Here is a 27,941-nt window from a genome sequence, read left to right as displayed (position 1 = left end):
CAGATCGATTTCTATCCTGGTCCTGCACTGGATAATTCATTGTGATAATAATTGGAGGACGTTCGGTTCTGCATTCTAAAGAAATTGAACTGGCTCTATTTTGTTTGTCTAATTCTTTTACATTTTTGTTCTGCACATTTTCTACTGAACTTAAAAGTCCTTATCCAAATGCCAAAAATATTATGAGGTTATTATTAAAAATTATAAATAGATAAGGTTTGTCTACACTCTTTCAAAAGTATTTAATCATTGATTTCTTGGCTACTGAATGTAGTTAGTATGACTTTTTCAATTTGCTGCACACAAAAATAAATGTTCCCAAGTATTCAAAGGAATTTGGTTGAAATGGTATCTGCTAGCCATTTTTCAGTACAAATCATGGACTGTAAAGATGAATCTGAAAATAAAGGTTCACAAAGTAATTTGCTTGATGTTAGGAACATGTCATCAGAATATAGTAGAAACTCTTGTTCATCGTTTTTTTCATGGACATCATATTGCTTTCAATACGTGATTCAGTTTCATCCTGAATAAGAAGCATCTAGCAGGTATCTTTTGTCTTACCCTGCTGTTTATACTATGAAAAAGAAGATTTAAAAAGCACTAGCTCCGCCTTACTTTATCTAGGATATTATATAGAGGATGTACAGAAACTGAAGAATGTAAAAAAAAAATATCTTAGTAAAGGCCAGACCAAAAGGGGAAAAGGGGGGGGGGGGGGGGGGGGGGGGGGGGGGGGGGGGGGGGGGGGGGGGGGAAAAATATCATCTTATGTAGTGCTAATAATGACTTGGTGGGTGCTATAGTAGAAATAGTCCCATAGATGTTAAAAGGAAACCCTCTTCTGAAATCTTCACTATTGTAGACTTTAAGGAGAAAGGGTTCATTTAAAAATGGAGTTATAGAAAGGTCTCACTCAAAAAGAAGCAGCAGATTATTCATCCGGAAGGTTTACCAGGTTGTTATTAGGGGCTGATATTCTGCTGTTGATTATAGACTACTAGATAAAACACGAACTATACTGAGAAAATGTTATCTGGTGTTGCGCCATCAGATGGTGCAACTGCAGGGCAGGGCATCTACTACAGGAACTAAGGCCGCTGACCAATTGGATGATGAAATAATTCAGAGAGCTGATTTGTGTGAGGACAAGATTAGGCTCTACAATTCGGTGCTGCAGAAATTTATAAGGCTAATCTGACAAAACAAATTTGAAAAGAATAGGCTGAATCTCATTTATTTGCCAGAAGATCCTTGACCACAGCCATCTCCATAGACAAAACAATACATGATGTCCTAGGATAGGATAATAAAATAACTACAGAGTTGGAACTTCTTGTCCAACTCCCCACTCAAGCTGGACTGCCTATACCATTTCAAATAAATGGTTGTCCAGTCTCTTAAAAAAACTTCTAATTATGGAGCACCAATAACTCTTGAAGGCAAGCTATTGCTGTAACCATTAGGACTTTTCTCCTTGGTACTAGGTTGCTTCTCTCCTTGGTTAGTTTCCATCCATTGTTTCTTGTCTTGCCTTACTGGTGCTTTGGAAAATAATTTGATCCCTTCGTCTTTGTAGGAGTACAGTAAAGTGTGGACACATTACAGGAATGCTGAACTTTCATTAACAAAAATGAAATAGCAACAGGACATTTTAGCATGGGATGTCTGTAGCAGCTTTTTATTCAAAAGGGTAATGCTTAACATTTTAGACTTGGCAAAAGGGGCCTTGTAACACTGAGCACATGCTGATAAACAGAAACCTCAAGGTTGGGATTAATTTATGAATGCTATGGCGAGATGAATGTCCCAAAGCCATGCTGGGTACTACCTCTATTAAAGAACAACTAAGAAGCTAAAGAGTCTGTGGCTCTTAAGGATGTGAATGCTACTACCGGTAGTCCGTGTTATACCTATGCTTATTGGGACTCAGATCAAACTCAGACCCTTTACTGGCACCAAATTCATTCTGTTTACTGGATGCTAAATCCTAGAAGTAGGCTAAAGTTTGATGATCGGCTCAACTTGTAAAATGATTACAAACATTGTGAAACAAGCAAACAATTCAAGTTTTTCTCTTTATTTTATAGCAAGGTAGGCGTGTTTACATACATTGATAATGGGTACATGCTCCAAGCCCCCCTTCCCAACTTTATACCTTTTACAAACATTTGATCCTACTTTCTACTTCTTATGAGTCTGTATAAAAATATACACTTATACTACTGAGAGATGTAATACTAAAAAAATCCTGCAAACTTTAAAACTTGTAAAACTCCCAAGGGCCAGAGTCATTCTTTCCCAAGTACTTTGCCTGGGAACCAGTTTGCTGTATCATTTTCCACCCGATATATTTAATTCTTAAGAGAGAAATAAGAAATACCCTTTTGTTCTATTCGACTAAGGAAGATGCACAACTTCTCAGGTCACAAATGGACAATGTCATTCCCCGCCCCCCTGGGACTTTTATGTCCCACATGGAATCCTAAGGACTTGTGCATTTAGCTCACTATGAAAGTTACAAACTGTAGAGAAGTATGAAGTTGATACATTTCAGTAGGGCCATAAACAACAGATCTAAAATAAGGAAACGTTCATTTTCTTATTTATAACACAATATAAGCCAGCTCACATGTAATCATTTTCAATTGGACCAAAGCTGAAATAAGCATTCTTGTTTAAATAGATTACGCAAATGCCAGTCTGGCTTTAGGCCATGTGTCTAGCCATTAAATCTATGGCCTAGTGTAGCCTACTTTCAGGTTTTGACAGGAGTAGATTGACAGAACCTGGGCCCTCTTAAAGAATGTGTCTGCTTCTACGTCCTTTGGAAACAGAGACTGGGTTACTGGATTGGTTCAGGGTACTAGGAAAATGCTTTTATTTGAAATATAGTGGTGTGGATTATTTTTGTTCCAAAACTGTCAATGCATAAATAACTCTGAAAATCAGTCATCAGACCCTCCTAGGTGGAGGGTCACAATATAGTGGACCAGTGAGCATATTTAGGGCTTTGAGAATGCCATCATACTGTGCCATTATGGACCCAGACAGTTGCATAGGAATATACTTGCACCCAAGACAAATGGATGAGATTGGTACCCACCATTCTCTGCAACTGAACTAATTTCTAATTTTTAGGAAGCAAACGAATTTAAAACAAAGGCCTGGGTTGTTTCTAACTCTCCCCTTGTTTAAAATATAGGATCTTTTGTATGTTCCCCTTCAGAAAAGTTTGCCTTATTTAAAAAAGAAATCACACACACACGCACAGAGCTGGCACTTTGCAGCATACCTGCTTCCTATGATTTTATTCCTAATTAGAAGAACCTAAAAATAAGTCAGATGCAGCAGAGGGCTTTGTGGCGCCAAGGGTGGTGTCTGTGGCATATTGCCTACCCCTACAGTGGCAAAGGTGCTTAAAATGCAAAGCATTTTTGTCAGTGAGCCCTGTGCCATATGTGCTGGGCTAGAGCCACCTTGGGCCTGCCAAGGGTTAGACAGGTGCAGGCTTTCCAGGAACAAAATGCAGCGATAGCCCCAATCACCATCTTCCTGTCTGGCAGCTTCCCAAGATTCAAAACTCCTGCCAGCAGAAAGGTGGCCATCACGACAGCCTTTTGTCCCTCAAGTTCCTCAACCCACGGCTAAATAACGTGGTTGGTGGATAGTTGAGCCCCGGCCCTACCGGTGACCCACTGAGGCTGTCGAGCCCGCTCGGGAAGCAGTCGGTCACCTTACTAGCCCGGCTAGCCTTGTGGATGATACCTAGTTTGGGTAACGAAACGTGTGTGCAAGAAGACACGCAAACTCAGAAAGCACCAAGGAGCCCTAACTTTCCGCCCCCTCGCCCCCCCCCCCGCCGCAGTCTCCTTAAACTGGGCTCCTCGGAAAGGGGTTTCCATGGGGGTTGTTGACTCTATCGAAAGGAACGGGATTCAGAAATAAAACTTCTAGCAAACGCGTGCGAGAAACCTAGCCTGCTTAAGACTGCCCCCCTTCCCTTGAAGAGGGAAGCAGTTCGTGGGCACCTTGGCTCCCCCCGCCCCGCCCCGGCTGCTCCTCCTTTCTAGGGGAGGTGACTTGTTGAATTTAAAACCTGAAGGGCGAACTTCACACCTGGCGCTCTTTCCCCAAGCAGGCGCGCCGGCACAGGCGGGGAGACCGCGGCATCTGGAGCCGCGCGGGTGTCCCACGCCGGGAAAGAGGCGGAGCGCCTCCTCGTTGGCTTCCGTTCCGCTCCTCCTCGCCTTGGATTTGCAGCGGGAGGCTCCCCTTCTCTCTCTCTCTCTCTCTCTTTCCCAGAGCGACAGCACCGACGAGGACGACGACGAGGAGGAGGCGGCGGCTCCGGGGAGCGCCCGCCTCCTTCGCTGCCGAGCGCGGTGCACACGGGGCATGGAGCCTGCCTGAGCCAGTCCGCGGGGCAGCTGCTGCTGCAGCACAACATGGAGGCGGCAGCGCCGCCGCCGCCGCTGCTTTTGGTCCTGTTCCTGCTCGCCGCCTCGCTACTTCGGTGCAACTTGGGGTCTGTGGCGGGTACGTTTCTGGGGCCGCCTCTCTACCACCCCCCTCCCAACCCCTCGCCGGCTGTTCCGATCCCGCGCTTCGGGAAGAGGGACCCCTTTTGTTGTGGGGATGGAAAAGTTCTTTGCAACTCGGGAAAGGGAGCGGAGGAGGCGTGCGAGCGGGCGTGGGGGCGCCAGGGCGAGCCGAGTGGGCGGCGGGGAAGCGCTGTGCCTGGGAGGGAGGGAGCGTGCGTGGCGGCGGGAAGAGGGGCGCAAGGCTGCGGGTGGAATGGCTTTAGCCCTGGCGAGGAAAGCTTCGGCCGCCTCCTCTAAGGAGAGGCGGTGCAAGGGGAAGGACGGCCGTACTGCATGTCAGGCTAGGAGAAAGGGAGACCCGATCGGGCAGGGGGGAAAACAAACAAACAAAAAAAAAACAGGCAGGAAGCGCCTTGGTTGCTGCTCCTCCAAAGCGCAAGTTCTGAACTAAAAGCGGAGGGCGTTTCCGTGCCTCGGTCAACGTAGCATTTCGGGGCTCCTGCCTCCCTCCCCCCGCCAAGGAAAAAAAAGCATTCCTTCGGCCTTTTTGCGTGACGGGGCTCTCGAGTTCAGCCTGTGCCTCGAGAGCGAGACAAAAGTTTTACTTTCTTAGCGCTTTGCGGCCCTGGGCCGCGGAGATTTCCCAGGCGCTCGGAGGCGCGGGTGTCGATCCCGGGCTGAATCAAAACTTTTTCGGCTTTGGCGGAGGGGTGTTGGGACAAGAGCAGATCTAATTTTCTTTTATTTTAATACTTGTAACCTAGGGGAGTTGGGGGGCGGGGAGAAGAAGCGGGAGGAAGGAAGAGAGACTTGCCTGACTTGTGAAACGTAACACTTTGGCAAAACAGACTTCTGGGAAGAGTTGGACTGTCTGGGGGTTTTACCCAGACAAAACTACAGGGAACATTTGTTCCCTTCCTTGACTAGAGGGAGTGATCAGACAATCACGTACATTTCCATATGCAGTCGTAGTCATTTTACTCGACTTTTGAAGAAGGAGTTTCTGGCTTGATTTTGCTGAAATGTGCTCGGGTAGTATGTGGCCCGATCTGTTAGATCATTTAGTCTTGGATATAAATAAAGAGACCGTCTCCCTCTTTGTTAATACACTTACTCTGTGTGTGTTCTTATTATGAAGGCTTGCATTGATGCAAGAAGTACAGGAAGATTTGAGGATAAGGAATATCAATAGGGATATAGGGTAGTTTTCTTCTTCATTTTGTAGTTGGTATTTCACGTGCTGAGGAATCATACATTTTGTTTTGCATTCCATTTTGTCTATAAAGTCTCTTGTGTTCTTGCAGCAATCCCTAGCACTATCACAAAAGGATTGTTATAGTTTGTCACATAATCAGCCAGATGTTTAGACTGGATTTGGCATTTTTAATCCATCTTTCAAATTGTACCCAAGACCTGGAATAGGGAGATGTTGTTCCACTGTCTAAAAAGTTATTTGTTCACAAACAATTTGCTGCCAGTTCTTTATCTAATGTTAGCTTTTATAAGCATCAAATCCTTCTCAAGAACCTAGGGTGTTGTAACGTATCAACAAATCAAGCAGTGTGACCTTTTATAATTCATGGATGGAATTTTTTATAATGTGCAGATACTCTTTAAGTACTATCCAAGATTTTTTGGTATGGCAGCCTGTGTGCCAATAACCACTAGGGCCATCATAGCTACTTTGTGCCATAATTTTCCAATTTTGATTTTTTGATCTTGATGCTTTGTGATATTCTCCCTATTCTTTGTCTTCTATTCTGCTATCTCCTCTTATTATTGCCACATCAGTTGTCCACATTTTCTTTTCAACCACAGTTAAATCTGGTGTAGTTATAACTGAAGACTTTATCAGTTTGTATTCAGAAATCCCACAATATTTTAACATGTTCATTCTTGAGCACCAATGCTTTATTACTGGTACATTTTTTTTTACAGATGTTCTTCTAGTGAATAGCTAGGGTGACTGTGTTACATTGTTTATATTCAGTTTGTGCAATCTTCTTGCATGAGCTTGAGTATATGATCTACTATTCTTTGCATAACCTGCACTTTAAATAATTCGCTTCCCCCCTCCCAATTCTGGACTTGATTGCATCAGTTCAAATACCTTGCTCTCAAGCAACCAAAATCAACCCTTCAGTTTCTTTTTTTTTAATGTTTCAGTTGTGAGCCATGGTTTTATCTTTATCCTCTTTCCCCTTGCTCTTTTGTAGAAATAGAATGTGTCTGTGTCTGTGTGTAAGTCAGCCAACTCCAGTAGATTCTGACAATTATACAGTAATTCAGAGGCTGCTACCAAAAAGGGAGTTAACTGTCTTTTTTGTTTCCCACTTGTACTGTTACTTGCAGGAAAAAAAATTTTTTTTAATACATAAGAACCTCTCAAATAGCCTAGTATTTGTCTTCAATTTAGCAGTCCTCAGCAAACTGAAGTTTTGACACACTAATGAATGTTTAATTGTTGTAATTTTTCAATTAGTTGGAGAAATATACTTGTGGCTAATAGTGCATTCTCTTAAAGTAGTTATTACTGGGATTCCCCCTTTTCTTGAAATCATCTTTACTTATTGCTATTTAAGAGGGGAACTCTAACCAGTTTTCCCAAAGGCCATTGTGTTTTGTTTGGAGATTTGGCTTGTTTTAGATATACAATAACATCTGTATGCAGCTTTAATTGTAAATAAAAGAAATCCTTCACACACCTGATAATTAGGGGAGGAAAAGGCTCAGTTTTCCAGTGCTGTTTTAAGTTAATTGATCCACCAGTTTTTTCTTAGTATTTTTAAAAAAGTGATTATTATGGTTTAAACCAGGGGTGTCCAACCTTGGCAACTTTAAGACTTGTGGACTTCAACTCCCAGAATTCCTCAGCCAGCTTTGCTGGCTGAGGAATTCTGGGAGTTGAAGTCCACAAGTCTTAAAGTTGCCAAGGTTGGACACCCCTGGTTTAAAACGTTAAGTTCAGCTCCTTAGCCAGTGGGGAAATCCAAGTGAAAATATCCCAAAGAGATGGTTGTTTAGCCTCTGATTGAATGTGTTCAATGAAGAACACCTCACCACCACTCAACCATCAGAATAATTGATTTGAAACTGCGTTTCTCTCAGAAATTATTTTTCACCCCTTGTGGTCTTCCATAGTATTCTGATGGAATTCTCACCACCTAGATAGAGATTTGGAACTTCAGGAGGAGATTATGAGAAAAATCTGGGGTTCCACTGTTTGGAACCTCTGCTGAATATATCAGTAAAATGATGCATATTGGTATAGTTGATGATACTAAATAATGTGTGCTGTTTCAGGACTCAAATACCATATGACTGCTTAGTTTTAAAAAAAATATATAATGAGAATAAGGGTCTGCTAGTCTTAACAGCTATGTATTGCTTCCATTATTGGAGGTGGTATGCATCACAATACCAGTTGTTGGAGATTATAAACAGAAGGCTGCTGCTGCTGTACTTAATGCAGTACTTGAAAGTTTCCTGCAGGCATGTATTGATTTGTGTGGGAAAGGAATGCCAAACTAAATAGGCTTTTGATCGGAACTAATGGGTCTCACATATTCTTAACCAAATCTGCTAAACTTATACAGAATAACAAGAGTTGGAAAAAACCTTGGAGGTCATCTAGTCTAATCCCTGCTCAAGCAGGAGACCTATATCATTTCTGACAAGTGGCTGGCCTGTCTCTTCTTGAAAGCCTCCAGTGATGTTTTGAAGATTGGGGTGGGGGGGAGTTTGAACAAAATAAAAAAGAGTATGCAAGTCTTATAGTTCCCTGACACTAAACCATAATCTGAAGATGTTTTGTAAAACAGTGTTGAACAGATTTATATATCATGAATCAGTTAAAGTTTAAACAGGTATCTGTGGGTAATTGAATGTGACTCAAATGTCACTCATTTTAATCCATTTAATTCATGCATATTTTAAAATGGATATTTAAATGCAGCTCATGTAAGGCAAATCAATGCATGGATAATGCTCAGTTTTATATCTCTGATAATGCCATGGAGCCCCTTTTCTTGGGTACTTGAAGCTGTGATTTGAAAGTGATGGGGAAAAATAAGCTTAGAAACAGCACTAGCAAGAAGACCAAGTGGCTTTTCAACGGTGTACCCCATCTATAGTTTTTACAATGAGAATAGCCATTCCTAAGAAATGTGATCATGGGATGCCCCACTTTATGTGACTGCATTACTTAGTGATGGAAATTTTGGTCCTGGTTACAGTATTTAAATAAGGATTACCTGAACTTAGTTTGTCCCAGAAGAAAAAAAAAAACTGCATTTCTGAATATGTTGATTGTTAATAGATTTGTGTAAGTACTAATTACCTTGCCTCTAGAGCCTGGAAAAGGTGGACTGAGAAAGTTGTAAGAGTGTAATTGAGTTTCTCAAAAGAGAGAGTTTATGCCTTTAAAAAGAGAAATTAGGAATTTGAAGAACAGAAGAGAATGCTGGAATCAGCCTTTGGATGAAACAGCAGTGGTTTGCCGGAATAAATAAGACCTGGCCCTCCCCACGAACACTTAAGGATGGGAGGGATCAAGAGCTTGGCATTTGTGATTTTGTGATGGGACTCTATTGTATTCGATGGTAAGAGAGAGTTTTTAATATTTTGTATCGTTCTTTAACTTAATTTAACATACTTGATTTTGGACACTGCCAGCCTCCAAACTCTGTCATTTATCTGTTGATAGCTGCTCAGATAGTCTGACAGAGGTAGAGATTGCGATGTCCACCCAGTAAAAGATCTGTAGCTCCTAGACAAACAGATTGCTGCTAAAAAACTGGTCATGAAAAATTCCCTATATTTTTTAAAGGGAAGCATTTTTGGACTGGCTTCATTTTAAGACATAAACCTCCAGTCTGATTCTGAAAAATACCTTGAAGACTGATTGTGCCCTTGGGCTTTCTTTGGATTTCATTCCCATTACAAGAAACAGGATGTTGTCAGCCATAGTGGTAGTAGGGAACTCCTGGTAATAAAATATTTATATTGACTATTTAAAAAAATGGAAATTCATCCGAAAGTCAGAACTCATGGTTTGATGTACACTGATGTCACATTTGGGAGGTGAATTTAATTTGCTTGCCTGTTCTAGATTTAATTGGCTATGTTTGCATAACACAGAAAACATAAACAATGAATCATGACCCACAGTGGCTAAGCCGGAAGCAAACAAATCACTTTATCTTGTTGTTTAAAGCCACCATCATGCTTTTTGTTTTAGCATGTTGTATGAACTATTTCTAGCATGTTCTGTGAACAAAGCTAAATGTGAGATCACAGGGAATATGATCCCTTCCTGGATAATAAATAGTGGCTAATAATAGTTTCAATGTGGGCATTTTTAATTGTGATCCCTTATTGTATAAAACAAATGATGATTTGTTGAAATCTATATGTGAATCTATAGCAAAAATCAATTTTTGTTTTTCTAGTCTGGTTCAGAGAAGAAAAACCAAATGCTATGCTGCTTACTTACCATTTCCCCCCCATTCAGTTGTATGTTCAAGGTTGACTCAGCCTTCCATCCTTCCAAGGTGGGTCAAATGAGGACTCAAATTGTTGGGGGCCATATGCTGACTCTATAAAACTGCTTAGAGAGGGCTGTAAAGCACTGTGAAGTGGTATATAAGTCTAAGTGCTATTGCTATGTGATTCTTGAAAACTGCAAGGACAAGTCCCTGCCATTTTCTTGGCAAGGTTTTTCAAAAGTGTGGTTTTCCATTATCTCCTTCCTAGGGCTGAGACAGACTAACTGGCCCAAGGTTACCCAGCTGGCTTCGTGCCCAAGGCAGGACTAAACTCCTAGTCTCATCCTTTCTAGCCTTATACTCTAAACTGGCTTGAGTACTAACCAATTAACTTGTAAATTATCTGACAATTTCCTGAATTTTATTCTTTTAAGAGTGTTACTTTGTAGCAACACATATGCTGCATATGAATCGTTATTACGATGGAGGGCAAGAAGACACTCATACAGATATAAAATTTCAATTTTGTCTGACATGTTAGTAAAATGCAACACTCAGTCTAAAGAAAATAAAGTACATATGCACAAACTGATTTCAGTTTATAAATATGGCTTGTATTAATGTGGATGCTTAAAGTCAGTGCTATGCTTGTATTATGTGCATATGCATTTTAATTTGCTTCCTTTTCCTCCTCTTTCCGTCTTGTATCTGGCTATCTAGGTATAAAATAAAACACTCAGCTCCTGCTTTCTAAAGGTATATTTACTATATGTGAATCACAAGTTCAGAGATGTATTTGTATTGAAGATTATTGATACCTAAGCTTATGAAGACAAGGAGCTTGAATGTTATTAATTCTTGGCTGTTTCTTTGGCTTTGAAAAAGTAGCATGGTACAGTACATTGGAAAATTTAAAGTTCAGAAGTAGACATAATAAATCAGCTGGGCTGGCTAATACATAACTTTCATAATAGCTCAGAATTATGAATATGAGCCAAAACTTTACTTGAGCCCACATAGTTCTTATACATAGGCAAACTATCTGAAGTAATTATTGAAAGCAAGCACCTTTATTGCTTAAATTTGGTTTATACTCACCAATGCAACTGACGTTAATGTAGAATTTGCATAAAACCACTTTTAGTTTGGAGGGGAAGCCTTTGGTGTTCATGGAGAATGAATGCTAGGCATCATCATGTAACGTAAAAACTATGTGTTATCTAAATGCAGGAATTGTTGAAAAGAAGTGTGTCTTGGCATTATCCATAAACCACACTTTTGAGAAGACAGCAATGTGGCTCAGCTGAAATAACACATTTATCTCTATACTGGAGCTCCAAATAGTGTCACACGTACAGAAAAATAGTTTTCAGCTGGTTTAGAGGCTACTTTCAGTGCAATCACCATTTCATATACTCATACAAATATTAAAAGGTAATTTGTTGTGAGCTCCTATATAAATTTGAGCAATGTATGCGTATATGGTATACTCAACTAAGGTTTTTATTAAGGTAGGCAACTTTATGGCCTTCATATAGTCTGGACTTTAGCTCTTATTAACATCAGTCAGCATAGCCAACAGCAAGGCATTGAAGAAATTGTAATAAAAAAATCTGGAGGATACCCTACACATAGACTGGCATTCTCCCTAAAAGATGGCAACTAATTCCTTTAGGGTTACAAATACTTGTTCCTGTCTACTTATAAGACTTGGAAAAGTCCTTCAACTGCTACATATAGTATATAGCTGTGAATAATTGAAAACTTTTGATTATCGCAATTGGAAATCTCTGGGCTTTCACAAGCAGATTTGATTCAGGTGTTACCTGTAGTCTTCCAATGTCTTTGGTGTAGTTCCTACATCTCATCTAAATATTGCTGTTGAATTGTTATCTGAAATGCAGCAGAAACCAAAATAAATTGAATACATGCAGAATAATCATGGTGACTATATATTGCGTTTGGTTCCCTAACCAACTGTTTTTGTCCTGGACCAACTCACTTTTGGGAGTAAAATGCCCAATGTGCTGTTCATTTATGGTGTTTGAAAGAATTGCACAGGTTCAGCATAAAATAACTATATTGTTCTCTCAAAATTTACATTTTTTATTTTGGTTTGTAAAAATAAAAGGCATGTTAAAATTAATTGCTCATTCAGCTTCAGTTTCAACTAGCTTTACATACCTGGGTTTCTATCGGTGTATGCAGCCTTGTTTACATTTAAGTCACTTCACCTGACATTAAAAGGAGAGAAGAAAACGAATGTATCAGTACTTCTGTATTAGGTGAATCCAGGGTGGATTTGATTTAAATCAAGTTGATTTAAATCACGATTTAAACCATGATTTAAATCACTAGTAAAAGGGCTTGATTTAAACCAACTTGATTTAAATCAACATTTTAAAAGAGCACCTGTCATGTCTATCCCGCAGTGGCTCCCCCTCTGACTTGCTGTTGACTCACTGACAGTCCCATTCACTTTAATGGGGTGGTAAGTGACACAAGGTGAGGGACGTGGCAGGCAGCAGATGAGTGGATGCCTGCTAACAGGCGCTGCCATGATGGATCTGAAATGACAGGTGCTCTTTAATATTACATTTATAAGCTGCTTAGAAGAATTCACTTTCAGTTTTACTGCTTCTCTTCCTGTGCACACTTAGAGCCTGGTGGTACAGATACATTTCTCTTCAAACAATTATACAGTTTGTAGTGTACATAGATTTGCAAAACAATGGGATAAAGGAACATTCCTGAACTTTGTTTTATGATTTATCTAATGATTACTGTGAAAGTCTGTGAATGCATCAATGTGGTGCATATTATCTCAGCTTGCAGAGCTTGGATTCATTGAGTTTACCAAAAATATAAATATTGCAGAATATACATCCTCATGCTACGTAACTAAGCTGCATTTCATGCTGAATAAACTAAATTATTAATGTATCTTAAATAGAAAATTATCTTTAGATAATTTTTATTCCAAATTTTTATTCAATTTTATTAAAATAAATTTGAAAATTTTAAAAAAATCAATTTAAATTAAAAAAAAATTAAATTAAAAAAAAATTTTAAATCAATTTTTATCCACCCTGGGTGAATCCCTCATAGTTCCAGTGTACAGTGAATTTTGTTGTATCAGTCTTAACTTTAGATCTAATTAAATGTGATTTGAATAAATACAGTATTTGAACAAATAAATTTAAGGGAGTTTTGCAGTGCTATGCCACATTGCATGCAGAGGTGCTATTCAGCCGGTTTGCACTTACTCAGGTGAACTGGTAGCAAGAATTTGGCGTGGGTCACCGAACCGGTAGCAACATCTAGCTGGCCACGCCCCCAACCTGGTTGCCCAGTTTCCGCTCACTCGCTTGCCCCGCCCACCCGATGCTCGCTGCCCCAGTTTAAAAGAGGACTTCTCCCCCGCCCTAGCCATGCATTTTTAAGCAGCCACTTGAAAACACATGACTGGGCGGAGCAGTGGTCCATTTACCTGCAAAACTGTTCCAAGTCTGGATTCTTCATGGACACTAGAAGTATTCCCCTTGTGAGTAAAGTGCCTGGAGCAAGAGGGAAAGAATGCTGGGGGAGGGGGGGAAATCCAGCCATGGGGAAGTTTGCAGGAGTTTCAAATGCAAGTCTGTTTGCCTGCAGAACTTCTCTAATGCTGGATTCACTTCCCCTTGTGAGTAAAGTGCCTGGAGCGAGAGGGAAAGAACGCTGGGGGAGGGGGGGGGGAAATCCAGCCATGGGGAAGTAAGTTTGCAGGAGTTTCAAATGCAAGTCTGTTTGCCTGCAGAACTTCTCTAATGCTGGATTCACTTCCCTTGTGTGCCTGAGTAAAGTGCCTGGAGCGAGAGGGAAAGAACGCTGGGGAGGGGGGAAATCCAGCCATGGGGAAGTTTTGCAGGAGTTTCAAATGCAAGTCTGTTTACCTGCAGAACTTCTCTAATGTTGGATTCACTTCCCCTTGGAGGAAAAACAAATCTGGTCACGTTACCAATTTCAAAAACCGATACAAAAATTTATGCCACCAGATAAAGACCGAATGCACCAATTATCACATTAAACAAGAGGAAAACCTTCTAAGCACCAATTCCACCCGTGCTTTTTACAATTTTGTAAGCAACAAACTAAAAGACTCAAGGTCCATCCCTCCCTTGATAGGACCTGATGGTAAAGACTGCAACGACGACACCATTAAAGCCAACATCTTTAACATATTCTTCGGCTCAGTATTTGTAAACAGCAATGGATCATGCCCAGTATTTCCTAGCCGTACCACAGATAACAATAATGATCTAATACATATCGATTTCACGGAAGACAATGTTGAAAAATCACTACGCAATCTAAAACCATCTCTATCTATTGGACCGGATGGAATATGTGCCTACTTCTTAAGAAAGCTATCCACTGCCATAGCCAAACCTCTAAGCATAATCTTTGAAAAATTTTTCAGGACCAGCTCCTTGCCTAACCTATGGTCACAAGCCACAGTCATCCCCATCTTCAAAAAGGGAGACCCAAGCCTAGTTGAAAATTACAGGCCAATCTCCTTATGCTGCGTCACCTGTAAAGTCATGGAATCAATTATTAACCAATCCATCATCCTCCACTTAGAGACAAATAACCTACTCTCCAATAAACAATTTGGTTTCAGAAAAAAACTATCCTGTAATCTACAACTCTTACACTGCAAAAACATATGGACGACACAACTCGACCAGGGCAAAGCAATAGACGCAATCTACATAGACTTCTGTAAAGCCTTTGATTCAGTAGTACACGACAAACTACTCCTAAAAATAAACTCCTATGGTATCTCTGGACAACTGAATAACTGGATAGAAGCATTCCTGTCAAACAGACAACAAATGGTCAAAATCGGGAGCGTCCTATCAAATCCAGTACCTGTCAATAGTGGTGTCCCCCAAGGCAGTGTTCTAGGACCAACTCTCTTCATACTCTACATAAACGACCTCTGTGATCATATTAAGAGCAATTGCGTTCTCTTCGCTGATGATGTAAAGCTGTTCAACACCACAGACAATACTGCTACCCTACAAAAAGATCTTGACTATGTATCAGAATGGTCAAACAAATGGCAACTTCAAATCTCAACAAATAAATGCTCTGTCTTACATATTGGCAAAAAAATCAGAAAATAAATACAAGCTGAATAGTCAAGATCTTGTTGATGACCCAAGCTCTGTAAAGGACCTTGGAATACTCACCTCTAATGATCTAAGTGCTAGAGCCCACTGCAACTACATAGCCAAAAAGGCATTAAGAGTTGTTAACCTAATCCTACGTAGCTTTTTCTCTGGTAATATCACACTACTAACCAGAGCATACAAAACATTTGCTAGACCAATACTCGAATACAGTTCATCAGTCTGGAACCCACATTACGTATCTGATATTAGCACAATTGAGAAAGTCCAGAAATATTTCACAAGAAGAGTTCTCCACTCCTCTACTCGTTGTAGAATACCTTATGCCACCAGACTTGAAATTCTAGAACTAGAAAACCTTGAATTACGCCGTCTTCGGTCTGACTTAAGCATGGTATATAAAATCATACATTGCAATGTCCTACCTGTCAGTGAATACTTCAGCTTCAACCATAACAACACAAGAGCACACAATAGATACAAACTCAAAGTAAACCGCACCAAACTTGATTGCAGGAAATACGACTTCAGCAATAGAGTGGTCAATGTCTGGAATACTCTACCCAACTCTGTAGTTTCTTCCCCAAACCCCAAAAACTTTAACCTTAGACTGTCTACTATTGACCTCACCCCTTTCCTAAGAGGTCTGTAGGGGCGTGCATAAAGCGCACCAACGTGCCTACCGTCCCTGTCCTATTGTTTCTCTTATTCTTTTATTTTTCTTATATGTACCCATTTCATGTATTCACAACTATGTATACACTTATACCTATTATCTTGTAAACAATTGGCAAATCAAATAAATAAATAAATAAATAAAGTGCCTGGAGCGAGAGGGAAAGAACGCTGGGGGAGGGGGGGAAATCCAGCCATGGGGAAGTTTGCAGAAGTTTCAAATGCAAGTCTGTTTGCGTGCAGAACTTCTCTAATGCTGGATTCACTTCCCCTTGTGAGTAAAGTGCCTGGAGTAGAGGGAATGAAGGCTGACGGGTGTGTGTGTGTGTGTGAAAGAGAGAGAGAAGAAAAGAAAGGAAAGAACGAGGAAGGGAGAGAAAGAAAGAAAGAAAAAAAATAGGGAGAGAGTGGTGTGTGTGAAAGAGAGAGAAAAAGAAAGGAAGGGAGAGAAAGACAGAGACAAAGAAAGAGAAAGAAAAAAAGAAATAGGAAGGGAGAGAGACAGAGAAAACTGCTATTATTTTTAATTGTTCCATTATTTATCATGTGTTAATATTTTACACTGTCCCTACACCTAGAGTGATTCTACTGCCTTTCTTTTGCCCAGGGCTACCACATATTTTTCAGGGTTTACATGCATTCAATGTCTATAGTCCAGAGCATAGATAAATGTGTGTTTAACAGAGTTGAAAGGGAGTTTGGAGGTCTTCTAGTCCAAGCCCCTGCTCAGGCAGAAAAACTGAGGATGCCAAACTCTGAGTAGAGGTCGTGAGAAAGATGTCAGAATAACACTTAGAAGGAGAAGGGACTTTTGGGGGAACCCTATACCATTTCAGAGAAATGGCTGTCCAGTCTTTTAAAAATTTCCAGTGATTGATCACTCAGAACTTCTGGGGACAAGCAGGTCCACTGGTTAATTGTTCTCACTGTCAGAAAGTTTCTCTTTAGTTTTAGGTTGCTTCTCTCTTTGTTCAGTTTCCATCCATTGCTTCTTGTTTGCCTCCTGGTGCTTTGGAAAATACATCCCCCCCCTTTCTTTGTGGCATCCCCTTGAAAGCCTGCTGCCTATATCACATTATTGAGTAAAGCATGTGAGCCATTTTCTCCTTTCAGTGGTCCATGAAAGTACATCTATAGTATGCAGATAATAAAGTCAAAAAAGGTGAACAACATTTTACAGAACTATAGATAAGTTGAGGCTGAGTGACAAGGAATGGCTAGGAGGGGAGGGGCCAGGTGAGGCACCCCTTGATGTGAATGACATTGTCCACACCCAACCAGTCACATGACCAAGCCATGCCCACCCAGTCACATGACCACCAAGCACATCCACCCAGTCACATGACCACTAAGCCACACCCACCCAATCACATGACCATCAAGCCACACCCACCAAATAAGCCATGCCCACAGAACCAGTAGTAAAAAAATTTGAATTCTGCCACTGATTGCATGGATATTGAAAAATGAGAGATATGATGAATAGGAAAAATATAGGGTCTAGCATCTAAACACATGTTGAGATTTAGGGAATTGAGACCCATTTTCCCATATATGATTTGTGGTTCTTTTCTCAGTATTCTTGTGTTGGTGTGCAAACATTGTTTCATGAATAGAAGGGAACTTGTGAATACAAGTCAGTATTTAAATGTTTGCTGCGCTTAAATGGCATGAGTTATATTGAACAACAGCAAAAGTTATGGCATGTGTTATATTGAACAACAGCAAAAGTTGTGTCATCAAATGTACAACATATACATTCTTGTGTGGGTTAAAATAGACTGAAGGAAAATCATATTTCCAGGCAACCCCATGCCATGATTGAAGAAGGATGTTACCAATGAAAGCTTGCACTGTAATAAACATTCATTATGGCATATCTGGGTGTTATTATTTAAGCTGCATTTAGTGAGGTATAAGAAAAGTAGAGCAAATTGGTCTTTTAGTGGATAGTACTGCAGAAGTTATTCATGCTTCAGTCACTGGAAGCTGCTCTGTGTGACTTAACACATTGAAGTTGTAAGATTTCTCTTTCTCTCTCATCTGTCTTTTCCTCCTTTGACAATCAGCCCAGGAGTTGCTGAATTGGTTGATCTCATAGAACACTCCAGTTGTTGATGCATATTTAGGATTTTGATATCTTAAAACTTGCATACATGACAAATTTGAATATTGCCCAATGACTGATTTAAACATTTTTAATTTAAGATTTCAGTGATTAATGCACCAGTGTATAAGTTAATAAGATGGTGCATTTAGATTGAATGCTTAAAGCAAGGAGCTTGTTAGTGGTGGGACTGCAACTCTAGTGTCATTTAACAAGGAAAAGAAAGAAAGCCTACTGTATGGCCTGATATGTGCCACAGTTTAGTAACAAGAATGTGCAAAACTCCATAACAATTAAAAGTATTGAAGGAAGGCCACTCTGTAGTTTGCAGTCCTTTCCAAAGCTCATAATATTTGGAAGAATGCTATTTTTATATATCTCTCACTGTTGCTGCTGAGCAAGTTATTTCAGTCTGGAAGGGGTGATTGCCATATGCTGATCAATCTCACAATCCTTTATCTAAAGCAGGGGTGTCAAACTTGCAGCCTGAGGCACGTGCTGGCCCTGCCCGGTTTAGCAAATGGGGAAAACTCCCGATACGTCATGTGATGCCATTGTGACAGTGCGAGTTTGACACCCCTGATCTAGAGGTTGCTTCTCCAGCTTCACTTTCTGGAATGATCGTATGGCCATGTAGTGCAGGACAAGCAGTGACTCCTTTTCTCCCCCCAACCCCATGTTTTTCTGGGCCTGTAAAATTAGATAGAATGCTGGTGTTCATACATAAACTCATTTCAAGAAGTCAATAATTGCATGAATTGTATGAAAGCTGTTGGGGAAGTCTGCTGAGCTCCATTCACTCACTTTCTCCTTTATATTGGTAGAGGAAATAACCTGAAATAAAACAATATTTAGTTTGTAAAAAAATATAAATATAAAATGTAATTATAAGTAGAATTATAAATAATTATAAATATAATTTATATAAATATAATTCTAAATATAATTCTAAAACATAAAATAAAAAGTTTAGTTAGCTAGTCACATTATTTCACAGCGTTGGGAATCTTGTCCAGTCCCATAGAGTATTATAACCATGGTTAGCCATATGTAGTCTCCCATGATCTTTTATCTGTTTCTTCAGAGTTAGAACAAGTATTCTCATCTCCTATCTGCTAATAATGACAGCATGCTTGTCATACTTTTTGTACAACTGCAAATGTGACTTCTGAATTTTGACAATGCAGTCATAGAGAAGTTAGAAGGAGGAGATTGAAGGATATTCTGTGGGCTGTGTGTGGAATTAGAACCGGATAAAAGCATTGTCTTATTTCACCTATCCTGCCACTCCCACGAGAATCCCAAAGCTCCTGTTCATAAGTGCAGCATTTCCTTAATCAAAGTTCAAATACCGTATTTGCCGGCGTATAAGACGACCCGGCGTATAAGACGACCCCCCACCACCACCGGAAACGCCCTCCAGAAATCCCCGGGGCTGCAGCGGCAGGGCAGAGTGCCAGGGGCCGTGGGAAGAGCAGGAAGGCTGCAGCCTCGGGCGGAGCGAGGCGAGCGGGATGAAGCGGAAGCGACGCAGGGGATCCAGGAAGCCAGAGGCGCCTTCGCTGCGTCCAACAAGCATCCGAAAGCCGGCAGTGGATATACCGGCGTATAAGACGACCCCCCCACTTGGAGGCATGTTTTTCGGGGCAAAAAAGTCGTCTTATACGCCGGCAAATACGGTACATATAAAAGAGGAAGAAGAACTGATTCCGGTGCAAAGTCACATTGGATTCTTTTATTCTACCTTATAGTGCAAGGGTCTTCAAACTTGGCAAGTTTAAGACTTGTGGACTTCAACTCCCAGAATTTCTGAGCTAACATGATGAGGAATTGAAGGAGTTGCAGTCCACAAGTCTTAAAGCTGTCGAGTTTGAAGACCCCTGTTATAGTGGCTCTACAGCAGCCTTCCTCAGCTGGAGTGTTTACTAATCTCCAGTTGAGTAGGACAACACAATTTGGACAACACAATTTTGAGATTAAAGCATGATGCAGATATGAATGGGTTGGTGCATAAATAAACACTCAGGTTCATCTGCATGTGTCAAACTTGTGCATGAGGAAGTCTTGGTCTATCCCATAGTTTTTAAAATAATGTCTTTCAGTCTGCTATGAGCCTGATGGTGGTTATGGTGCTGGGGAGTGGTTATAATTCTTTTAATTAAAATAACCACATAGGCAAACCTGTTAAGCAGCATTAGTAGATATGAGAAGGCTGCAGACAACTTAAACAGTCCTGGGACTATCTTCTGTTTCCTTAAATGACACACACCTGAACAGCCTGTTTTGAAGCTGGGATGGGGGAGCTTGGACATTCCAGCAAACAAATCATTTGGTTGTGGTTTAAAAATAGAGGTTTTCAACCTGGTTTCATTGGCAGTTTATGCAAAACCATAATGTAAATAAACAAAGGCTTATTTTAAGGAAATAAGTAATTCTAAACTATGATTTGCTATTGGCCTAGTAATTTCAACTGCAATTTAGCATGTTTTCAAATAGAAAAGCATAGATTATTGTGGGTTCCTGGCTTATTCTTATCCACAACCAAGTCTATAATCAATTTACAGTAGTTAAACGGAAGAATGCTAAAAGAGAAGAAAACAACAAATCAGGAGTTGGTCAATCAAGTCATTAATATTTACTACTTTGCACTATTATTGGCTTCAATAATATCATCAGTTTATTCACCATTGGCTTCAATCATGACTTAAGAATGCAGCCTGTGTCTTGAGAATATTTTGAAAGGGCAGCCTTGGATTTTCCCCCCACCATTCTTCCAGCTCTGCTGAAAAACTAATAATATATAATTGCTGTTGTTAATACATAATATATAATTTGCATATAAGGTTTGTAAGAGGTTTGGGGAGAATGTAACCCTAGCATAAAGCAAGGGAAACTTTATGCTAGGGTTCTGTTCTCCCAAAATCTCATAAATTTACATAAAGTCACAGAAAAACAAGATTGCAGAATATACTGTGAAACGTAAGCCAGATGCATTGACAAATGTGCTCATAAATTTTTAGAGCCGCATTCTTAAGCACTGTGTTATTCAGACATGCTTTCTTCCTCATGTCATATTTTATGTACTGTACAATTAAATCATTTTTTTATTTTTTTCCCACATTTCTGAACCTTCAATCCCCCCTCAAAGAGGGACTATTTTTCTCAATTTTCTCCATCTTTTCTCCAGCTGGATTTCTAATGCAAGTGTCAAAGAGGCAAAATGCATCATGACACTTCAGATTTTATTAGCATTTTCATTATGTTACACACAGTAGATTTGCTTGGGTAAAAGAGTCATTTTAGAGCTGAGGATCTTTACCGGCTTCAGCACAATGTACTTCATTCACATTTGTTTCAAGTGTTAGAGGTTCTTTTTCTCTTCATTCTGAGTAAGGGGGTTGGACAAAATGGTGATGGCTATTTTGATCCCCATAACAACGATTGTAATTATTTGCAGGTATGGGAGTAAGTAAGCAAGGAAAATCGGTACTTCATTCAATGCTTTGTGCAAATACTAAAGGCCAAAATGTGTATAGCATGCAAGATGCTTGAAGGTGTACAATCTGGTTTGTCAAGAGACAATTTCTTTATAGTAATGAAACAGTTGCTGATGAATCTGTTATAACAAGGTGAATATTTCTAGGAGCATAGGGGGATTGAGGCTACAAAAATTGGTTGTTTATTTTCCACTAGTATTTTTACAGAGAAAAGTGGATTCCAGTGAGTTTTGATTTTTTTTCACATCTCCTTTTTCCTATCTGGCAGCTTTGAATTAAAAAGAAAACCAATCAAAGGAATGTGCTGGTAGTCTAGATCTTTGCTTTGTCCTCCAAATTCACTTATTGTTAAGACAATCTGGCAGTATTTCTGAATTTGGATGTATGCATATATGTAATTTTGCTTTTCTAAAGCCAGATGAATGGTAACAGAATATTGTTCTCCTTCCTGAATATGCCATATCTTCTGTATGTTGAGTATCTATTCCAATGCACCATTTAATTCCCAATTTTACTGTCTAGTAAATAAGAGCTAAGTTAATACAAGAAATAAGTAAAACTACTCAATTAGCTTTTACTATGTTTTGTTTTAACCTAATACATCATCTTTTTTTTTTTTGCTTTATACATTTTCAATTTGTTTCCAGTATGATGGAGTTTGTTTGGTTTAAATTGGAGATATATTTAACTAATAGTAAATATGAGGCCAGCTGTAGTTTGACTCTTTATCATTTATTTCAGGAAAGCTAGACATTCAGAAACTATTATAGCAATTGATTTAGAATAAATTGAATACTTGTAATCTCCCACATTTCATCCTAAATGTGGATTCTGTGACCAATGCATTATCCTCTCCTCATTTTTTAAGTACCTTATAACATCTTTAAAAATCTTTCACAGTATTTTCACAATATTTAAATTTATTTCAGAATTATTACCTTAATATAGATTTCAGAATTTTTCTTTGGACTATTACAACTTTTTGGACTTGACTATATTTTTTCATACCTGAATTGTCTGGGATCTCTCTCCCCCCGCCCCCCCCCGATTGCTTTGTAAAAGTATTCTGTGTTTCATTAATCATACCAGACTGCCTCTGTCGATTTAGATAGTTACACATAATCTGGTCAGCCCTTTTCTTTTCAAATTCTGTCATGCATTGAACAGCAATGATTTTTCTTCCTAAGACAAGAAATCTACAGGTAGTCCTCGAGTTACGACCACATGGAGATCAAAATTTATGTAGCTAAGTGAAACATTTGTTAAGTGAGTTTGCCCCATTTTGCAACTTACCTTCCCACACTTGTTAAGTGAATCATTGAATTCCTTAAGTTAGTAACATGGTTGTTAAGTGAATCTGGATTTTCCATTGACTTTGCTTATCAGAAGGTCGCAAAAGTTGATCACATGACCCTAGGATACTGCAACTGTCATAAATATGAACCAGTTGCCAAGCATCTGAATTCTTATCATGTGCCAACTGGGATGCTACAACTATCCTAAGTGTGAAAAACGGTCATAAGTGAACTGTTTTAAGTAGAAGACTTCCTGTACACTCTTGTTTTTTTCTGCTTAATTTTTGCTGAATACAGCTTCTGTTACTTCTGAACTTGGCAGTTTACATTGTACCATTAAAAATGTTAATTTATGTATCAGAAATTGGTAATTTCCATATCACAGTAACTATTTCCAAATCATGAGTCCTTTGGGTAAACAGGAGTAGGCAAATAAGTTTGGCAAGAGACTTCAGGGGGAGGTATTTTTAACAAATATTTCCTCTAACTAACTATATAGTGCTGATAGTCCTTGATTTACAACCATTCCTTTAGGGATTGTTCGAGGTTACAGTGGCAGTGAAAAAAAGGTGACTTCTGAACATTTTTCACACTTATGAACATTGCAACATCATCATGGTAACATGTTCAAAATTCAGCATTTGCGAGACCTGGTCTTGTGTATCAGGGGTTGCCAACCTTTTGGACCTCAGGGACCACCAAACTAATAATCTTAAACTAATAATCTTAAAGAGACCCTTGAAAAATCCCCCCAAAAGTGCAGGAAAATTCCCCTACCGATCGATCATTCTTTATTTGGGATTGTAGGATATCGTCACCAGCTCTGTTCTTGGGGGGGGTGGGGGGGGGGAGAGCGGGAAGAGAGTCTTTTGGCTTCATGCAAGGAAAGCAACAGAAGCAGCAGAAGTCTTTCTTTCTCTCCCCCAAATTCCGCCAGAAATGAGTCTTTGTGAAACTTGTCGTGCCAGTGCAGCCTCTTGGAGCAGGATGCCTTGCAGGGTCTCAAAGATTCATTTTTGCCGTAGTTTGGAAGAAAGAAAGACTTTGGGTGCTTTCCTTGTGTTCAGCCAAAAGCAGAAGAAGAAAGAAGCGGAAAGAAGCAGCCCGGTGGCCAGGCCAGGCAAGTGGGGCAAGTTCCCCACTTCACCTTTCCCCCCTCCCCATACTACCTCATGTTGTTTGCAATGCAAGCAATTTAAGTCTTGTGTTTCCACGGGCTATGTGGGTGGCACAGCCTTGTGTTCCCGCGCAGCCTGGATTAATTGCTTTGGAGGGTGCTTTGGGGGTGACATTTCTCTGCGGACCACCAAAAGTTTCTCACAGACCACCTGTGGTCCCCAGCCTGCTGGTTGGCAACCACTGTTGTATATGGTGCCCAGCTTTGGACATTGCATTTTAAGGACTCAGAGGAATTGAAATCAATAAAAAGAACAGCATTTTGAGGAGGATTGGGGACTGAAAACCAAATCTTATAGAAATTGAGGGATCTGAATAGTTTTAGGTTTGAAAAAAGAAGGCAGGACAAGCAATAAAATAAATTTTTTTAAGGGGAGTCTCTGAATCATTTGTTAAAATAGCTAGTCATATAAATCAATCAAATAAAGAAAATAAAACCTTACACAAGATCTCTTAGATTTAACATAGAATAATGAGCTTAAGTTACATGGAGACAAGTTGTTGTAGTTGAATGTAGGTGAAACCCCCCCCCGCCCCCCAATATTAAGAGCAGTTCATTTGTGAAATTACTGAGAGAAATGGTGGGCTTCCCTTTGTCAGATGCACCACGTCTGGGCATATACCTGTGAAAGATCCTTGAATTGGGATTTCTGCACTGCAGAACCATACAATTTTATGACCTAAATACAAATGATAAAACCAGAACTGAACATTACATATGCCGAATTCCCACTGCTAAGACTTCAATCCTTTTGTGTGATTTTCCCCTTATTTGCCAATTACATATTCTACCCCAGGTCCCCCTCCCGCGGTTCAGCATCGGCTGGGCGAGGGCCGGGTCTGGGCCGCCATTTGGCGCCCCGGCGCAATGGCGCAAAGGCCGTGAGCTTTCGGGTAAAGGCTTTACCGGAAAAGTCCGGGGCTTTGGAAAGGTTTCCGAAAAGTGGGGGGGGGGGGGGGGGGGGCCGCGCGGCCGGGGACCCCGTTCACGACTTAGAAATCTCTTCAAACCCTGTGGTAATATAACTTCGGTCTAGAAATGTCACTAAATAGCAGCATGTCTTTCCAGATTGAAAATAACAATACTGCTAGCTTTGGCCAAAACCTGCAGATGAGGGAAGAAAAATGTGTTATTAATAAAAGTAAAGCACAAGATAGAGTACGTGTGCATGTATTTGGTACATAAATTCATAGGAATTGGTGCTCAGTTGCAGGGGTGTTAATATTTTTATTGCATTAGCTTGGTCTGAATTTATATTTGCCATATTTTGGTGTCTGTGTCAATAATATGCTAGCTAATAAGCTAAAGGAATTATTATTTTTAAATAAGCTTACTTTGTTTTGGAATAGTTTAATTCATGCCATATTTTTAAAAGGTTCCAGGTGCCATAAATATGTAAGGAATGGTATTTCCTGGACGTGTGTGTGTGTGTTAAGTTTGGTTTGGACAGTAGTGTAGTTAATAGACTTTACGATTGGAGGGCTTTTAATAACTGTATTAAATGATGGCTTAGTTACCATGGAAAATTTGAATTTCAAAAGCAGTATAAGATGTCAGGAGATAAAAGACTTTACAAAGGTATGCTTGTTTCAGATGTGATCTTGTTTCTAATTCCAGATGTTTGCTTTGCTCACCCAAAGAGCTTGACTGGGTTTTAGGATACAGTATATTTTACAGTATATTGCTGTTAGAATGCAAACCTGAAATTAATTAATCTAAATATACAAAAGCAAAATACTCACGCATCATCACAAATTCTCCAGAACCATAAACCAAAAACTTGAAATTTGGCATGTATGTGGAAGGATCTTTCAAAATGATCATCAGAGCATTAGTATTTCATATAAGCATGCTCTGATGCTAAGAGTTCTACTCCCCCTCCCCACCTGAAAAGAAATCTGTTCCAGATGCGAAACAAAAGCAGAGGAGATGAGTTTCAGTTTCAGTTTCACAGCAGCAACCAGCTTTGGTACAGAAAATACTGTTTCAGTTTCCATACAGCCCTCAACTGTCTCACACACTGACAGGATGCTAGCCAGATGGATACCAATGGATGCTGTTAGGCAGAGGCACAATTTCCCCCCCTTATTTTCTCCCCCAAAAACTAAGCCTGATCACATAGTTTCGTAGCGAAGCGTGGGTATAGAGCTAGTCTCATATATAAAATGTTGCTCAGAAAAATAGTGAGGGGAAAATCCTGTATGGTGAAACTTACATATTCTATTTTGGTGTATTTTTGTATTTTCTTATAAAGGTTAAAAATGCTGTATTTTTAACCTTTTTGAGCTTTTATTTTGTACTGATTTGATTCTATATACTCAAACAGTCCACATTGTATACGAAGAGTATACTTAAGAGACCTGGAATCATTAAATGGACGTTGTACAGCGCTAACATAATGGGGACAAATCAGCCTAGAGAAGGTGGGTCTTCGTGGTCATTCACTACCAACTTGATGATACATAATCAGTACATAGATATAATAACAGGATGTATCTTTTGTTTACAGACATAACATTTTAAGGACATGTTTACATGTTTTTTTAAAAGATATTTTGGGGAAAATGAAATACACAAACTGTTTTTATCAGTTCTAAATTGTATAATAATTGTGAATCAAATTTAGCAAATAATTTTCTATAACTCCCTGGTAACCATAGAGTTTGCTGATACCCGCCCGCCCTTCCCCATTAGAAATATTTTTCCCAACCTATTTGATCCACCCAGCTGAATTCCAGAGGGAATTTGGGGGTTCTTGAAGTTCTGCATGGTTCAGGTAAAGCTTGGTATAGAGAGTAAGGGAGGAAAACTTGACAGAAATATGCAAGAACTGTTACCTGAGTAAGAGGCCTGAAAAGTTCTTTAAATCCTGGAAAACCAGATAATATTCAGAAGCAGTTGAGGCAAACACTTCCCTGATTCACTGGGGTATATCACACAATCATTCTTGCAAGATTCTGTTATTCTAGTCAATTTCAACAAAAGTAATTCTTGTCATCCCGTAGAGTTGATTTTCTGGTCAGCAAACCTACTGGGGCTGACATTTAGTCACTGTTTGGACTGAGTAAGATGTTGGCAGCCTTACATTGGATGATACCTAAATGGAGTGCTGGTTGCCATATTTAAGGCCCTACCTGTCATGGGCTCAGGTTAGTTGCAGGACTTATTATTCGTCATGGCTGTCCTCTCACCTGGCATATTGGGCATGTTTCAAGTTCTTTTGGGGAAGCAGTGTAATCTGGTGGCCTTATAAATATAGGTAGTCCTTGACTTACATTAGTTCATTTAGGAACTGTTGAAAGGTACAATGACACTGAAAAGAGTGGTTTATGACCATTTTTCACATGACTGTTCCAGTATCCCCATCATCATGTAATTAAAATTCAGTTGGCAACTGACTCATATTTATGACAGTTGCAGTGTCCCAGGGTCATATGATCTGCTATTGCGACCTTCTGACAAACAAAGTCAATGGGAATGTCATATTCACTAAACAACCATGTTAGTCGCTTAACAAGTGCAGTAATTCACTTAACAACTATAGTAAGAAAGGTCATAAAATGGGGCAAAATTCACTTAACAACTGTGTCACTTTAGCATCTGAAATTTTGGACTCAATTGCAGTCATAAATCAAAGACTATTTTATATCTTTTCTGTTCCAATGGAACACCCCAGAGATACAGATAGCACCTATTCTAAAATATTTGGGAAGGATGCGAAGGCCTGGCTCACCCCAGGGATTGGGGTCAGGATGTTAATTTATTAGAGTGCTGACATTTGCATGTAGGTTATACAGGTAGTTTTTAGGCCCATTTGTTTAGTAACCAAAGTTACAATGGCACTGAAAAAAAAAGATTTATGACCATTTCCCACACTTATGACCATTTCCGCATCTCCATGGCCTCGTGATCAAAATTCAGGCGCTTGTCAACTGGTATGTGTTTATGACAGTTGCAGTGATCCCGGGGTCATGTGATCACCTTTG

General features: G+C 39.8%; 1 protein-coding gene across 1 annotated transcript in view; it reads left to right on the top strand.

Annotated features, from left to right (window-relative positions):
- The first annotated feature begins 4,060 nt into the window (after positions 1–4,060).
- The window catches only part of LRP5 (LDL receptor related protein 5), a 124,395-nt gene continuing 100,514 nt past the window's right edge, over positions 4,061–27,941 (top strand). The window contains exon 1 of the mRNA XM_026668180.2: positions 4,061–4,539. Coding sequence (XP_026523965.1) covers positions 4,449–4,539 — 91 coding nt within the window. The 5' untranslated portion in view covers positions 4,061–4,448. The remainder of the gene's footprint in view (positions 4,540–27,941) is intronic.

The sequence above is a fragment of the Notechis scutatus genome, chromosome 1 (genome assembly GCF_049901735.1).
Source record: "Notechis scutatus isolate UNSWTSFEM ecotype Mainland chromosome 1, rNotScu1.2, whole genome shotgun sequence".
NCBI classification, from domain to species: Eukaryota; Metazoa; Chordata; class Lepidosauria; order Squamata; family Elapidae; genus Notechis; species Notechis scutatus.
This window is presented reverse-complemented; position numbering and strand designations above follow the sequence as displayed.